At 59.8% G+C, this 15,927-nt stretch overlaps 1 protein-coding gene across 4 annotated transcripts; it reads left to right on the top strand.

The window, feature by feature from the left end:
• Positions 1-286: 286 nt before the first annotated feature.
• Positions 287-10,740, top strand: PHF24 (PHD finger protein 24). Of its 4 annotated transcripts, none has more exons than XM_032096812.1 (9): positions 287-394; positions 536-667; positions 5,622-5,994; positions 7,137-7,322; positions 7,782-7,860; positions 7,961-8,163; positions 8,432-8,598; positions 8,783-8,920; positions 9,026-10,740. In XM_032096812.1, exons 3-9 carry the CDS (start codon positions 5,626-5,628, stop codon positions 9,120-9,122), a joined length of 1,239 nt encoding a protein of 412 aa, XP_031952703.1. In that variant the 5' UTR covers positions 287-394; positions 536-667; positions 5,622-5,625; the 3' UTR covers positions 9,123-10,740. The 4 variants fall into 4 exon arrangements, with proteins under 4 accessions (XP_031952703.1, XP_031952704.1, XP_031952705.1 ...); XM_032096813.1 differs by adding an exon at positions 3,896-3,991 and having other exon boundaries at positions 295-667; XM_032096814.1 differs by having other exon boundaries at positions 296-667; positions 8,786-8,920.
• Positions 10,741-15,927: the final 5,187 nt, after the last annotated feature.

The following is a 15,927-nucleotide window of genomic DNA, read 5'->3' as shown; positions in this document are numbered from 1 at the left end:
GCTGCACCGTAGTGTGGGAAGGACAGCGTGCCTGCAACACTGACCAGCAGGTATTGGGTTAAAGCAGGTGCAGGTAGCCTGTGACTGGAGCACGGGTCTGGGGAAGACCCCACAGCGGGGGCAGATGAGACCTTTGCTCATCCTTGGATGCAGTCCCATCTCTGTAATCCTTGAGGTTTTTTCTAAGAAAGGCGGTACAACCCAGGGGGCCAAAGGAGATGCAGGGAAAGCTTTTATTGGTATCTTCCAGCACACGTCAGCCTGGTTAAAAAAAATCTTCGTTTCTCGGAGAGCTTTTTAACAGGGCTCGGGCAGCAATTGGTACAGGGACAGCAAACCAGGCTGCATCTGCTCAGCCCCAGTCACAAGCTCCCTGCTTCCTCTGAGAGAGTGTGTGAGTGTGTGTGTGTGTGCGCGTGTGCGCGCTAGACACAGGCATCCGCTCCCAGCATCTTGCTGCCTCCTGCATCCTCCGGCAGCAAGTGCACGGCTCTGGCTTCCCGGGTACCACCCTCACTGCTCCATCCCCTGACAGGGATTTGCACGCGGTGCACAGCATGCAGTGAGCACCCGTGGGTGGAGAGGGGCTCGTGGCCAGAGGCAGCGGCAATGGACACTGTGTGGACTGCTGTCTAGGGCTTGTGTTCCCAGACCGACTCCAATCCTGGTAAGAGGTTTTTTTTTGCCATTGTGGGTGCTTTCCTGGGTGCATGGCGTCGGCTGTCCATACGTTGTGTCACCCCTGGGTGGGTTCCCCCACTGGTCCCAGGGTCCTGGTGCCAGGGAGAGTGACCAGAGCTCCTGGGATGGGATACCTGGGAGTGGGGATGAGGATGGGGTGAGAGGGTCCTGCCCTCAGGGTCCTCATGTGGGTACTGGGGAGAGGGGCTGGGGAGGGAGAGGAGAATGAGAAGTGCGGAGCTGGGCAGAAGCTGTGTCTGCTGCAGAGGAAGGGACTCTGCTGTCACGGCATTTTCATCCCCCTCTGGGAGATGAAAGAGTGCGACACACCTATAAAATCTGCCATAGCGCGGCAGGACGGGCAACCTGATCCGGCAGGGAGAGCAGCCACCAGCTTGGTGTCCCCAGGACTGGGACACAGCACAGCTGGGGGTCCTGCCACCTCTTCCCCCCCCCCCCTCCCCCCCCCCATATCCCCACTGGACTCCCACAGCCCTGCAGAGGGTGGGAGGGTACCACAAGCCACAGATCTCCCTGCCCCATGGCAAATGGAACACCTCGTGGCAGCAGTCCCAGCAGTGCCACAGTTCCAGCATGTGCTGTCTGCCCGGGAGAGGGGACAAGGAGATGCTGCCAGACCCCTCTGGCCATTTGCAGCCAGCTCAGGGAGGTGGAATGCAATGTCCCCTAACCAGAGCCTGCTGCCTTCAAAGCCTGGTCCCCCTCACCCCAGGCAGGCAGCAACTGTGCAGGGTGTGCCAGAGCCATGCCTGAGCCACGGCAGCTCCTCCCAGCCCTGCTTCATGCCCTTCAGACCGAGCCCTGGGACCAGGCAGCCATGGGCTCTGATGTCCCAGGTTGTCCTCCCTGTTGGTACCCCACCCCTCTGCCCCCAGGGTCCCTAACGCTGCTCGCAGTAAGACACAGCACTGCAGGGCAAAAGCCCCAGCAGCCTGGTGAGGGCAGGGAGGAGGCCTGGCCCCCTGGCAGCCTGTGGGGACCAGGTGCATCCTTCCCCATGATCGGGGAGCATACTCCTGGCACCGGAGGAGGTTCTGCTCCAGGCACAACCCTGACGCAGCCCCTTGAAGGTGGGTGCCATGGATCCTGCTCAGGGGGGCACCAGCCCAAGCACCCTCTGACCCTTCATTTGCTGGCAGGGCCCTGCACTGAGGACACACCGTGGGGCAGGTAACAGTCAGTCCTAGAGACTTGTGGCTCCACACCCCCATCTCCCCAGGCTGCCACTGTGCACCGCAACATCTCACTCTGCACCCACGGCCCCCAAGAAGCACCCATCCCGCACCCCCAGCTGCCAGAGACACCACCCCACTCCCACAGCTTCTGCAACATCCCTGCACCCAAAGCCACCACCCACCCCATGCCCACACCGCTGCAACACCCTCCAAGGGCCATAACACCCACCCTGCACTGCCAGCCACGCCATAGCATATCCACCGCAAAACACATCCACCCCTCGCACCTCATCCACCCCGTAACACATCCAGTCCTAACAAACACACCCCACCTGCTCTGCTCCCCGACACATCCATCCTGCGCTCCCAGCCACCACACCACCCCCGCCGTGCTGTGCTACGCCCACCTGTGTGTCACCCGCCACCCCGCACCCACCACTAACCTGGCACCCCGTAACCCTTGCACAAGCCACGTGTGTTCTGCCATGGCAGAGAGATTTTGCAGCTATGCAGGGACCACTGGTTCTGTTTGCATCCGGATGCTCTGCCCTGTTTCCTTTTCCTGGGGTGCCTCCGTGCTAGCCACCAGCTCTCTCCCCATTCCCACCTAACCCAGGCTTAATCCTCACTCCAGCTCCACCAGCCTTGCTTCCATGCCTCAGTGTCCCCCACACAGAGAGGAGCGTGATGCTGGGAAAGATGCGTCCATGGGTGCTGAGAGGATGAAGTGCTTTCTGGCTCAGTGTTTTGCTGCAGGAACGAAGCAGCAAGGAGCAAATCCAAAAGAGAAGAGTGAGGGGAGTGGATGTTGCCCAAGCATCAGGGCATGGGTGCAGGGGGCTGGGGGAAAGAGAAGGGAAGGGGTTGGGAAGGTGCCCACCACCGACTGTGACAGCCCCCGGTGCTGGCAGGGCTCAGTGGAGCCGGGTGTTTGCAGGCAGCTCCTGCCTGTGCCCAGATTTAGCTCCTCTGTGGGGGCGACCTAAAAATAGTCCCACGGTGCAGCCTGGCAGCAAGGTCGAGGCCCCCACACCTCTTAGGTCACGGTGAGACAGGTGGTGGTTCTGTTTGCCTCGGGGGGTGGACACAAATAGCACTGGAGACACTTTCCTCCAAGGACATGTGGGGACGCAGGGGTTGCTCGGGTGTCTGGGCTGCTGTGAGGCAAGACTGCCCCTGGTCCTCCCTCCCCAGGAGAAGGGGGACTCCCCAAGTCTGGCAGAACCCCAAGTCAGGCCAGGTTCTATGTGAGGGTGAAGTCCCACCCCACAAAGCCAGGCAGGTCAGGTAGGGAATGGGGCACAGGCAAAAAGGGGTCTGGAGAGTGCAGAGCAGGTTTGGGGTATCTGGGGAGTAATGGGGCCTGTGGAAAGGCAGTGGAGTCTGGAGACTGAGTTCAGGATGAAGCCATTCACCCCAGATGCACAGGCAGGGTCCAGCTGTTCAGCACTAGCAGGAGCAGGGAAGCCAGCAGAGCTGAGGACAGACACAAGTCATGATAGGAGTGACACTGTCCAGGCTCCAGGCACACAGTTGCCAGTGTCAGAAGGCACTCAGGGTAGGCTTGGGAGACGACAGGAAACAGGGAGGTGGGCTGGGGTCTTCCAGCAGCAGCACAGTGCAGGTGGGTGATTATGACATGAACACACAGGGGAACCAGATTTGGGGGGGGAAATACAGCAAGTCCACACACCAGCCACCCTTCTAGTGCCTGGGCTGCCCCACTGCACTGCAGAGTGGCTGGGATTGGGGTGTCCAGAGCTCAGCAGCACCGTGGGGAGAAGCTGCCAGCACACTGGGATCAGGAACACCAGTGTGGGTACCAGGGAGACTGATGTGCTGTGGGTCACATCCCTCTTTTCACTCTTCTCTGTGAGCCTAGCCTCTCTGGACCCTCTCCTCCCTGCTTCTTGGACAGGAGTAGGCCTGGATCTGGCCGACATTCAGTGGTGCAGGGACCTGCAAAGGCAGATCTTGGGGGGATTTCCCTGTGACTTCTCCGACTCTCTCGCTCGCAGGCAGAGCTGCAATGCTGCCCAGCAGCAGAGCTGATCCAGACCACGGCAGACGTGATCCTGAGCCAGCCAGGCAGAGGGTGGTGGCACGGCGAGGAGGTAGAAACACCCAGGTGTTTTCCTTCCCACTGGCACAGCCGCAGAGATGCTGCTGCTGTGGCTTGGACACGTGCCTCCAGCTCTGCCCCGCTCCCACCTTTGCAAAGCCCCGGGAGCTGAAGAATGCCGGGCACCAGCTCCGAGCCAGGCACTGCGGCCAACAGGTGCAAATACCCCAGCCCACACACGCACACGCTGCTGGGACCCCCACGCGCAGGACGGGGCCCACACGTGTTGCGTACCCGGCTCAGCGCGTGGGAATCTGCAGGCAGATGGTCCCGCTGTGGTGGGGAGAGGCTGGGAAATCACATGCGTGTGCACGCAGTGGTGTTTGCCGCCTGCCAGCATGCTCTGCTCCGCTCCGCTCGGCCCTGCTGCTGCGGGGTACCTGTAATTACCCTGACCAGGCTCCCTGCCACAGCAGTGCCCGCGGTGTCGAGTCCTCCCGCAGACAGCGAGATCCTGGCGTGTGCACGCATGCTGCTAATTATCCCGCTACCTGGGGACTTCCCTGCTGAGGCTGGCGGGGCAGGAGATTGCTGCTCCAATCTCCCCACATTGCCTCCTGGTCCCTGGGCACCACCTGGGAGTGCCTCTGTGCTGCAGCATAGAATTAGAGAATAATTAAGGCTGGAAAAGACCTCTAAGATCATCAACTCCAACCATTAACCCAGCACTGCCAAGGCAACCATTAAACCATGTCTCTGAGTGCCATGTCTACATGGTTTTTAAACATTTCCAGAGATGGTGATTCCACCACTGCCCTGGGCAGCATCTTCCATAATGCAACCCCAGCACAGCACAAGGGAAGCCCTTGGACCCATGTGGGGTGATGCTGTGCCCCACAACACTGGAGGTCAAATCCTGCTTCTCCCCAGCTTCAGCTCACACCCAGTGAGACAGAGTCCAACTTGTTAATGCTGCTGCTGTTGGCCTCCCCATTTTACCCCAAGATGATCTTCCCTTGGTACTTGGAAGCCAAATATCCTTCTTGGGACCCATGTGTCCCAGTCCCATGCATTGCACCTCTTCCCCCTTGCACCCTCACAGCCCTGCTACAGCTGGCCCAGCCTCCCCACATGGCTCCTTGCAGGATGCCCAGTGATCACAGAAGCAGCAGCACACACACAAGCATGTGAGTGGAAGAAAGGCAGGTGAGTGAAGAGGAATTTAAGGAAGGTGAGGGGTCAGCACCAGACCTGCCATGACTGCGTCCTGGGCAGAGCTGCAGGGAGGACATCTTTCACCCTTGACTGGCCACAGAGGCTGTCTTCAAGGCAGAAAGGAGATGCACACAAGAAAGAGGGTTACAGCTGGTCCTAGTCCCTGTGGGTGTTACTGATCTGGCATGGGAAAAGCCTGGATGTGTTTCTTGTTAAGCTGGAGTCCATAGAGCAAGGGTGGGGAGGCACCCCCAAACCATCTCCCTGCCTCCTGTCCCACTCCCCCACCCACTCAGACCCTCCATGGCCCGGAATCCATCTCCCCATAGCCACCATCATAACCCCAGCACCAGCTTGTCACAAAGACCCCATTTCTGCTGCCCTGAGCTGCTCCTCACACAGCTGGGGGAAAACCATCGGGATGCCCTTTTGGCGTCAGGGACATAGCACCTTCCTTCCCACCGCAGAGCCATGGGGGTGCTGATGTCGAGGAGGCAGACGGTGGAGAGGGTGCAGAAGGTCAGCTTGGCCGTGTCAGCCTTCAAGGATGGGCTGCGGGAGCAGCCATCGACACGGCGTCGGGCGGAGGCGGGCACCGCACGCCAGGGGACGCTGGAGCAGGAGGTGCAGGAGGGAGAGGAGGAAGCATCAGCAGGACCTTCCCAGCCGGAGGAGAGCAGTGCCAGCAAGGCAGCCTGGGAGCGGCTGCGGGATGGCCGGGGTGTGGAGCCTGAGGAGTTTGACCGGGCCAACAGGTTCACACCACCTGCCTTCATCCGGCCCAAGAGGGAGCTCCACGATGATGAGCCCCCGGACATCAGCCTGGAGCAGAGGGAGCAGGTAAGCTGCTGGAACCACAGAGACAGTGTGGGAGGAATGGGGACAGGGCTGGAGGTGCACAGGGGAGAGCCCAGGGCTGTGTAAGCACCTGAGTGCCTGCCAGGCCATGACAGTCTCACAGGGCATTGCAAAGCCCTATGGAGGTGGCTCAGTGGGGCAGTGTACCAGTGGCCAGGCTGGGCAGGTGGAGGTGCCACACGGGGAGGGGGGTGTAACTACTCAGATGTGCCCTGGAGGGACCCTGGGATGTCTTGGAAGGGAGAAGTCACTGGGCACAGACAGCTGGGCACAGACAGCTCTAGGTCTGGGGAAAAGGAGACAACTTGACCTACATATTAGTCCACCTGCAGTCAACCAGCCTGCAACTCAACCCACCCCTCCATACCTGCAGCCCCTACACCCCTGCCCGTCTACAACCCAACAGTTTATCCACCCATGCCCTCAATCCTACAACCTACCCATCCACACCCACAGCCTTACCCATCCAGCCACCCACCCAGCAAGCCTACACCCCAGCCCACCTACAACCTTATGTAGCGCCGTACAGACATAAAATATCCTGAGTTGGAAGGGACCCACAAGGATCATTGAAGTCCAACTCCAGGCCATGCACAGGACACCCCAAGAATCATACCATGTGCCTGAGAGTATTGTCCAGGCTTGGTGCTGTGACCACTGTGTTCCAATGTCCAACCATGTTCTGAGGCTAGATCAGCCAGGGTACCCAGGTAATATACCCAGGTTAGTATCTCTTTGGAAGTGGAAATGGAAATGTGTGGAAAACCTTACAGCTTATCCATCCACACGTGCAAACCTAAAGACCAGCCAATCTACAACCCTACAGTCCAGCCACCCACACCTACCATGCTGCACCCCAGAGAACCTACAACCCCATGGCCACACCAACCCTACAGCCAGACCCATCCACCCACCATTCATCCCCACCAACACACCCACTAACCTCCTCTAACTCAACCAGCCATGTCCCTTACGACCTCTTCCCTATGCCAGCCCTGCACATTCACATCTTCCTGTCCTCTCTGCCCCTCAGCATCCACCCCCACCTGCAAAGCACTGCCCAGATCGAGAAGCCAAGCCCCTGCTCATTCTCCTCTTCTGAGTATCTGCCCATCCCTCCCCAGATCCTGAATGATGAGATGTGTGAGATCTGTGAGGTGTGGACGGCCGAGAGCCTCTTCCCCTGCCGCATCTGCCCCCGGGTGTATCACGACGGCTGCCTGCGCCGCATGGGATACCTGCAGAAGGACAGTGCCGTGGAGGTGACGGAGACAGCGCACACTGAGACGGGCTGGAGCTGCTACTACTGCGTGAGTGCCTGGAGTAGGGGACACCAGGCCACTGCTGGGTGGTGGGTGCTCCCCAGGGAACTGTGCCCCACATGGAACATGAGCAGGATCCCACCTCACAGCCTGGTCTGGGACAATGGGGGACCTGCTGCTCTCCAGTTCCCACCACCCACCTTGGCCTGATGGGGTCTCCAGACACAGGGGACAGCGGCCCTTCTCCACCTTCCCACCCCTGCAGCTAGCCCTCCAGGACGTTGGTGGGGGATGTGGCACCATGGGTACATGACATGCTGTGTCAGGGCCGGAATGGCCAAAGCCCGGGGGCATGGAGCCATTCCACTGCAGCACCCTTGGGTGACACAGCACAACATCCCTCTCTGGGTGGCCACACCCACACGCTTTCAAGGGATCCCAGTGCTGCCATACAGAGGTGTGCTCCCTCCACCCTATGTCTTTGCTCCTCTCTGCCCCCCACCCCAGGACAACCTCAATCTGCTGCTGACAGAGGAAGAGATGTACAGCCTGATGGAGACCCTGAAGAACTGCAAGATCATTCCAGGTGCGTACCCTCCATGCGGCAGGTCCCAGATGGCTGCAGGAAGCAGCTGGGGAGGTGGGTTCCCCCTCCTTCCTGGGCACAGCCAATCTGTCCCCTGCAGAGAGCTGCCTGACCCTGGATGACTTCCTGCACTACAAACACCAAGTGCACAAGCAGCAGTTCGAACGGACCATGCCTGAGGCACAGGAGGAGCAGGCAGCCCTGCAGTTCAACGCCCTGGACCCCGACAAGAAGGGGCACATCGAGTGGCAGGACTTCCTCTCCCATGAGTCCATCCAGCTGCTGCAGAAAATACGGCCGCAGGTACAGTTGTGGCATCCAGGGCTTGCTCCCATGGCTGGCACACATGGTCACAGCACCCAGGGCTGGCTACCATGGCCAGCACCCATGGTCATGGCACCCAAAGCTGGCTCCTGCAGCTGACGCCATGGCTCTGACACCTGGGGCTGACTCCCATGGCCTGCACCCCTGGCCATAACACTCAGGGTGGAGACCCCTACAGTTTTGGGCACATAAGGAGGGAGGTTCCCATGGGATGAGTGCTCCACCTTTCCTTCTCTGACCCCCCTAGAATGCCCTTCTGCGGCTGCTGACACCCAAGGAGCGGGAGCGGGCACGGGCAGCCTTCCTGGCCCTGGACCAGGACAACGATGGCTTCATTGGGGAGGGCGAGTGCCGCCAGGCCCGGCACACCTGGTTCCGCAAGCACCAAAAGGAGATGCTGTCCTGCAATGTCAGGTAAGGGGATGCTGGATGCCCACCCTGGTGTAGGGGTGATATCCCAGCAGGACTCCCAGCATGGCCCCAACACCTTCCAAAGGGGCTCAGCAAAGGGGCTGCCCCCCCTTCCTGCCACCTCCCCCTCCATGGCCCCTCAGCCCTGTGCACCCTCTTTCCCCACCACCACCATTTGGGGGGCAAGAAGTGGGGATGAAGAACACCGTCCTCCCTGCCACAGCATCAGCCATGTGGGGCCCATATCAGAGGGCAGCCCCGCCAGCAGCAGGAACGGCAAGAGCCCGGAGAAGATCCTGCCAGCCACAAAGCAGGAGGAGACCAGGTGAGGCAGGGATGGTTAGGGAGGTGGTGGACACTCCCATTTTGGGGGGAGACCCTGGGGGAGCAGCATTGCCAGGGTGTCCGATGAGCCCACATCTGCCTGCAGGAGCATTGACTGGCCCGGCTTCCTGCGGGAGAATGTCGCCTACATCCTGGCAGCGCGCCCCAACAGCGCAGCCCTGCACCTGCAGCCCCTCGCCTAGACCCAGCCATGTGCCACACCCGCCATGGTGACCTGCCCCGCCCAGCCCCCCCCCACCCCCCCCGCAGCCGCAGCCGGGCGCCGATTGGCTGGCGGGGAAGCGGCCATGCTGCCCTCTGCCCCACCTCCCCCTCGGATTGGCTGTGAAGAGGATGGGTGCTGGGCTTTGATTGGCTGAGGGAGCGGGAGCAGCTCTCGGGTCTCTGATTGGTGGGGGAAGCAGGGCGGGGCAGGGCGTGTCCCCACTCCCTCCCCCCCACGCCCTGCAGGGACCACGGTGGGGAAGGGTCCCATGCCCGGGGTCACCACGGGGCACAAGGGGCACGGAACCTGCTGCCCCCATGATCCCCGTTCCCACAGCACCCAGGGACCTGTGGGTCTGCCCTGGGTAGTTGTGGGGCGACAGCAGAACCCAGAGCACCCGTGTGCCCCCAGCCTCCCACAGTGCACGGGGCAGAGTCTCTGCGTGCCACGGGCAGCACCCACAGGTCTGTGGCAAGCAGTGTCTCAGCTCATCAGCATGGTGGATCCTCAGGGGATGTGGCTGACCCTCACTGGGGTCTTTCACATCCCTGCTGTACTCCAACAGGGGCTGGAGCCCAGTAGGTCCATCCTTGCATGCATGGCCCGTGGCTGTGTCTGGGAGACTGTTCCCTGGCATGGCTCAACCCTTCCCTGCTGGCAACCAACTATTTAATGCCAACAGTGATGGTGTAGGAAGGAGCACCGGGAACAGAAAGCTTCAGAGGGATGGGAAGGCAGGGTCAGATGTAGGGGAGCCCTCCCATGCATCTGATCTTGCCAGCAGCACTCCCCTGCATCCCTCATCCCCTCCTGTACGCCTGGTTCCAGGGGATGCTCTTCATCTGCTTGCCATTCCTGTCCCACACCAGTCCTGTTCAGTCCTGCTCTCTACCCACCACATCAAGTGGACAACCTCGCCTCTCTGGGAGCATTAATGCTCATGGTGAGGAGGAGGAGGCAGAGCTCAGAGCCTCCCCAGGTGTCAGCTGCAGGGATGAGGCATTCACTGGCCACATTGGCAGCCCTAAGGTAGACAGATGCGCTCAGCCCACAGACGAAGGAGCAGGGAGCCCGGAAACCTTGCCCCAAACACTCCAGGGGTTGGGATGCCCAGGTCCCACGGCAGCCCCAGAAGCTGCTCCTGCCCCTCCAATCCCTTCCCCACAGTGCCCTCAGCCTCTCCCCGCCTGGTGTGCCCTGGCTCAGCCAGGGGGTCCCGGGGTGTACACAGACCAGGGCTGCACTTGCAGCAACCTGGTCACTCCCTCACCTCCATCCCCAATGCCCTGTGGGCATCATCCCAGTCATCCCCCTTCCCCCAGCCAGGGCACAGTTCCCCTCTCCAGGGTCTCTCCCACTGCAAGACCAGGAGGCGCACCAGTGCCACGACATCTTCCTCTACCACCCTGGCATGCCAGGCCAATGGGGATATTTTGGATGCCAGGTCCGAGAAGTGGCCAGAGCGCCAATGGGGATATTTTGGATGCCAGGTCCGAGATGTGGCCAGAGCCATGGCGAGGAGGCGGCCGCGGGTGCGTGGGTTGCAACTCCCTATCTGTACTGAGATACATTCATTAAACAGCTGTGTCCAGCTAGCCTCCGTCTCGTGTGCTTACAGGGCTTCTGGCTTTGCCATGGGCCTTTCTGGGGACCCACAGCTGCCTATTGTCTAAAATCCCACCCCAGGCTCAGGTCACTGTCCCATCAGGCAAGCTTGGCCTCCTGTCCCCAGACTGTCCCACAGCAGTGACAGGGGACAGCGAGCAGGTGCACCCAGGATCCAGCAAGCTCAGGGTGCTGCACGTCTTCCCAGGAAAGCAGACAGTAAGGAGAGTGGATCATGGAACCACTGCAAACGCTGCAGTGGAAGGGACAGCCCTCCATTGGGATGAGTGTGCTTCCTGCCTTCAGAGGCACTGGATGCTGAGAACAGAGCACTGAGCACTGGAGACAGCTGGATGCTGCGAACAGGCTGTCTGCAGCAAAATAACTCCACAGAGACACCAAAGTTCCCCAGGAGTGTGGTCCCCACGGCTGGAATTCTCCAGCTAATCACATCCACAGGGCTCCCAGGAAAAGCTGCAGCTATTGCTGGCAGCACATGGTCTATGGAAACCAGGCTGCCAGCAAAGGGAGCTCACCGGCCTGGGGGGGACTTTCCTTCCACAGTGCCCATGCTGCAGCTGGGAGGGGAATGGGATTTGAGAAGAGGATCTGGGAGGGAATTAGGAGGGGGGATGCTACACTGGCAGCATCTGTTCAGTGTGTGGGGACACAGAGCTTGCTGCTAAAACCTTGACGTGGACATTTGAGCCCAATCCCATGGTCACAGTGGGATGCAATTGTGTACAAACCACAGCAGTGGTGTCCAGCTCACCCACAGGGAAAATCCGGCAAGCATTTCAGGCTCTGAGAGACAGATAAGCCTTAAAATTCTCTGTGTCACCTGGGAGAGGCACTCATCACCTTGGGGAAGAGGATGGACATCTGCAGGAAGGGGGAGCTGACGGTGGTTTTGTGCCTGATGATGGGATGTCATGGATTGGGTGATGATGCGGGCTCTGTCAGTGGAGGGAAGCCCAGGGAAGCCCTCGCCTGGCGAGATGGTGTTAAATCACTGTGTTATTGCTCCGTCTGCTGGAGATGAAAAGCAAGCTGGCGCACAGCACAGGCTTGAGAATCCTGGGAGTGGGGCACCCACTGCCAGCACCCCAAAGCCACACCCCCAAACCCTACAGGATTCAGACTGAGAGGGCAGAACCTCATGGGTCCTAATCCAACCTCCCTTTGTTGGATTTTCGCCTGGGGAACAAGGCACAAGCAGCTCTCCCATCCCCAGCCTACCCTGTCGCTTCCTGCAGCAGCCTGGCACCCCTGCCAGGGCACACAGCTGGCTGGTGTCCCCGGGGAGCTGCGTAACAAGGGCTGCAGGTGGCCGTGATGGCCTGTGTCCTGCAGGGCTGTGCTGTCACCACTGCAGCACCAGCTTCCCAGCTCTGTCACGCCTACACATCCCCAGTGAGTGACAACCACGCAGCAGTGTGCCCCAGCCGTGTCTCCACATAGGCAGCATCGAGGTCTTGGCAGAAGCAGAAAGATGTGGTGGGGGAATGGGCAAGGTGTTGCTGTGGCTCCTCTTCGATGTCACTTGGTCCTTCAAGACTGCTAACCTCAGAGACACTGTCCCAAGAATGCCTCTGTTGCCTACAGACCACCCTCCCTAATGCTGGGGCAAGCCTGTCTTCAAATGCTGGGGGGTACGTTCCCCTGCATACAGTACAAAACCTCCCAAACACCCAAAATCTGGCACAAATCTCTCTCTGGACACTTGTGCAATCTGCTCACTGCACGCTGGTGCAAACCTCTTACCAGATCTTTCAGAATGCTGGTGCAAACTGAGTGCTGTTGCAAACCTTTCCCTTAACAGCAGTGCAAACGGCCCCATGGTGATCCCAGAGGCTCCAAAGGATCGGGATGCTCGTATGGGATTTAAAGCTGGGACAAAAAACAGCTGTCCAGCCCAACCCTCCCAAGCCCTGCTGAAGTGACAGTGCCTGTGCAGCTCACACATCTGTCGCCCACCACCAAGTGCCACACAGTGGACACTGGGGGCTCCCAGCCCCAGGGCTTCAGTCCAGCATCACCCTGCCTGGGGTCAAGTCCCAGGGTCCTGGGGGGCAGCTCTGGCTCTTGTGTTTCACAGCAGGCAGTGGTCCAAGTATTTTCCACCCTTTACCCAGGTGGTCCTGCTGTCTGGGAGGAGACTGGCAGATCCTGCCTCACTCAGGAGCAGCCCACAGGTGATGGGGTGCTGCCCCATGGGAGCCCCAGGAGATGGGGGGGGGGGGGGGGGGGGGAGTAGTGCCTCACTCTGTATTGAGGTTGCCCCATCTGCCAGGCAGTAGGACCATTGCACGGGGCTGCCACCCCCTCAAAAAAAACTCTGTTAGTGGGGAAGATGAGTACTTGGTTTTGCACCCCAGGGTGCACGATAGCACCTCCTCTGAGCCACTTCTGCATACCCCTGGGGCTCCCCTGGGCTTGGCCAGATGCCCTCAGGTGTGGTGTGTCCTGCAGGGCTGGTGTGTCACTGGAGGGGAAGTGACCGTGATGAGCCCCACACCAAAGCCAGATAATCTTCAGGAGAGCTATGCTGACATAGAGGGGAGAAAGGTGACCAGAGGGATACACTGGATAGTGTCACTATGAGCCCTGGCTATCACTGGGGCAAGATGTCAGAGCCCCATTCTATCATTGCCACAGGACCAGTCAGAGACGACTGGCATGAAAAGGGGGTGCTTTGGGCAGGATGTGACAGTGACAGTCATAGCAGCAGCCACAGCCCTTGAAGGCAGTGACCCCTGGTGGCCCCAAACATCCTTCCCTCCCAGACCAGAGCAGAAGTAAATGCCGACCAGGGATAAAAGATGTCCCCATTTAGCAACATCGCGCCAGATGCAAGCAAGGAAAGGAGATGGGAAACCTGAGAGCATTTGGGAGTACAGAATTGGGATGAGGAGATTGGATTACCCAGAACTGATCCCTCCACCCCGAATCAGGGTCCCTAGGGACACCAGGGCCCTGTGGGGACACTTGAGGGAGGACTGTGGCTGACTGGGCTGGGGAGGGGTGCCAGGGGCCGTAAGAAGTATGCGTGTTCCCCTCACCAGAGTAGTGACCATAGGGTGTCGCCCGTGCTCCACGCCGGGAGCCGGAGGTGCTACTTGGGAATACGCGGAGAGCATGCAGGGATGCAGGGATGGAGGAAAGGGGGGACGCAGGGACTCATTTCAATACCCCGAAATAATTTCAATCAATCAATAGGCTGTTTTGTGACCCCGTTCCCTTCCTGCCCCAAATCCAGCTCTGACTCCTACTTCTGCCTCGTAGGACCCTCCTCCTCCCTGATTATGTGCCCGTGGCTGGTGAATGGAGGACCACACCCGCTGCCCGAGGAGCTGGGACTGAGCCCGGACAGCCCCAGGCTCCCGCAGGGATGGGCTCCATTCCCCGCAGCCCCCTGGAAGTGGGAGACCCTGGGCCTTGGAGAAGACGGATTGACTCAGGGCTCCCTCGGGTCTAACATCCCTTCTCCACGAGCTGCATGGGCAGTCGGAGCCCCCTCCTCTCTTTGTCCCCTGTCAGGAGCCCTGGGCGCTACCTCCTCTGTACAGAGCCACTGTACAGACACTCCAAATAGCCGCAGGGTCTGACCACACCCGGCACTGCAACCCAACTATGAAGATTGTTCAAGTGATAGAAATGAAGCCTGGCACTAGGTGTGGTGTCAGCGGTAAGGACAGCAATGCCCACCAGCACCTGCTGGGACCAGTTTCATGCTGCTCAGGTCCACAGGGCAGTCTGGAGGGAGCCGTATGGGACCTGAGCGGGGAAATGACATCCCCTCCCCGCACATATCCAGCCCACTTGCCAGCTGTTGGGTGAGCTGCCCCAACAGGATGAAACCCCACAGGCACTCCAGCATGGAGAGGGTGTGCTCCTCTCCCGGGAAATGCAAACGGCCTAGGCCACCCACAGGAGCCCACACAGGGCCTGTGCATGGCTTCCAAGCTGCACACTGTGCCACCAGCTCCTGCCACCCCTGCATTGCTGGCTCCATGACCCTGACACAGTGCAGGGCTGCCAGACACTCCCTCCTGTTCCCAGCACACTCTCTCCCACTTCCCTCTGCACAGCACGGCTGTGCAGGGGGACACGGGGTGTCTGCGTGGTGCAAAGGGTGAAGAGGAGGCCCTGGGATGAGGGGGGGCACAGTACAGTGCCGGGCATGGCAAGCATCTTGTTCCCACAGCAGCTTTGCTGTGACTCATCCTGGCAACCCACACAGCACTCAGGCAGGGTGTCCAGGTCCTCTCCTGCCTCGGGGCAAGGTCATGCAGGAGCAACGCACTAACAGCACTGGTTTCCAGCCTCCTCATCTTCCTGATCCTACTGCCCTGGCATTACAGTGGGACTGGGAGCTGGCTCCAGCGCTGGTCTTCCGTGTCCCTTTCTGCATCCCACCTACCCTAAGCAGCTGCTACCAAGCACCAGGGTTGGTGTGGCAGGGGCCATTGGCTGCCAAATGAAGCAGAGAGTGAAACTATTTGGGGTACAGCAAAAGGCAGGACCTGCCTTCCCACAATGCTACGGCTGACATTGGAACAGTCGCTGATGGTCCCTCTGGGTAGCAAAGTGGGCGGTTGTACAGTGCCATGTGTCTCCTTGTGTGGCCCAGCATCCCTCATCATGCCACGTGTGTGCTGTGCACCCCAGTACCCCCTCTTCATTTGGGATGTGCCCCTGGACCCCTAAGACAGTACACATAGTCCTCTCAGCTCACCCTCAAGTCATGGGGCTCTGATAAGAAAGCATCTAATGTGGGATTTCAGTGGGGCCAAGACATACCCTGCTGGCCAGGGAAAGAGGAAGGCAGCCAGAGTACCTGGAAAGCAGAGATTTGGACCTGAGCCACTCCAGAAAATGAGCACTCTGCTTGGCACAGGCAGAGGCACCCAGACCTGAGATGACTGGGGACACGGAGCTCCATCTGGGGCATCTGCCAACCCACACAGCATCAGTGGGGCCACTCACCCCCCAGGAGTGGGGCCTGGGGCTCTGGCAGCAAGGATGGGAGTAATAAAGGGGGGAGGCACCTCATGTTCGGCATGGAGAATGCCATGACCCAGCAGGAAAATGATCCGGGGGCTGGAGTGACTGATCCGCGAGGAGCCGCACAAAACTATATCTGTCTTGCTTGGCTGAGCGATGACTAAGGGAAG

This window comes from Corvus moneduloides, chromosome Z (assembly GCF_009650955.1).
Source record: "Corvus moneduloides isolate bCorMon1 chromosome Z, bCorMon1.pri, whole genome shotgun sequence".
NCBI classification, from domain to species: domain Eukaryota; kingdom Metazoa; phylum Chordata; class Aves; order Passeriformes; family Corvidae; genus Corvus; species Corvus moneduloides.
The sequence above is the reverse complement of the archived record's forward strand: the minus strand, read 5'-3'. Positions and strand labels throughout refer to the sequence as shown.

Excerpts from the sequence above, each read along its gene's own strand:
- PHF24 (XM_032096812.1), top strand. The coding sequence starts at position 5,626 with ATGGGGGTGCTGATGTCGAGGAGGCAGACGGTGGAGAGGGTGCAGAAG. Across the intron at positions 7,323-7,781 it reads GCTGGAGCTGCTACTACTGC|GACAACCTCAATCTGCTGCT; the intron begins GTGAGTGCCTGG and ends CCCCCACCCCAG. Across the intron at positions 7,861-7,960 it reads GAACTGCAAGATCATTCCAG|AGAGCTGCCTGACCCTGGAT; the intron begins GTGCGTACCCTC and ends TGTCCCCTGCAG.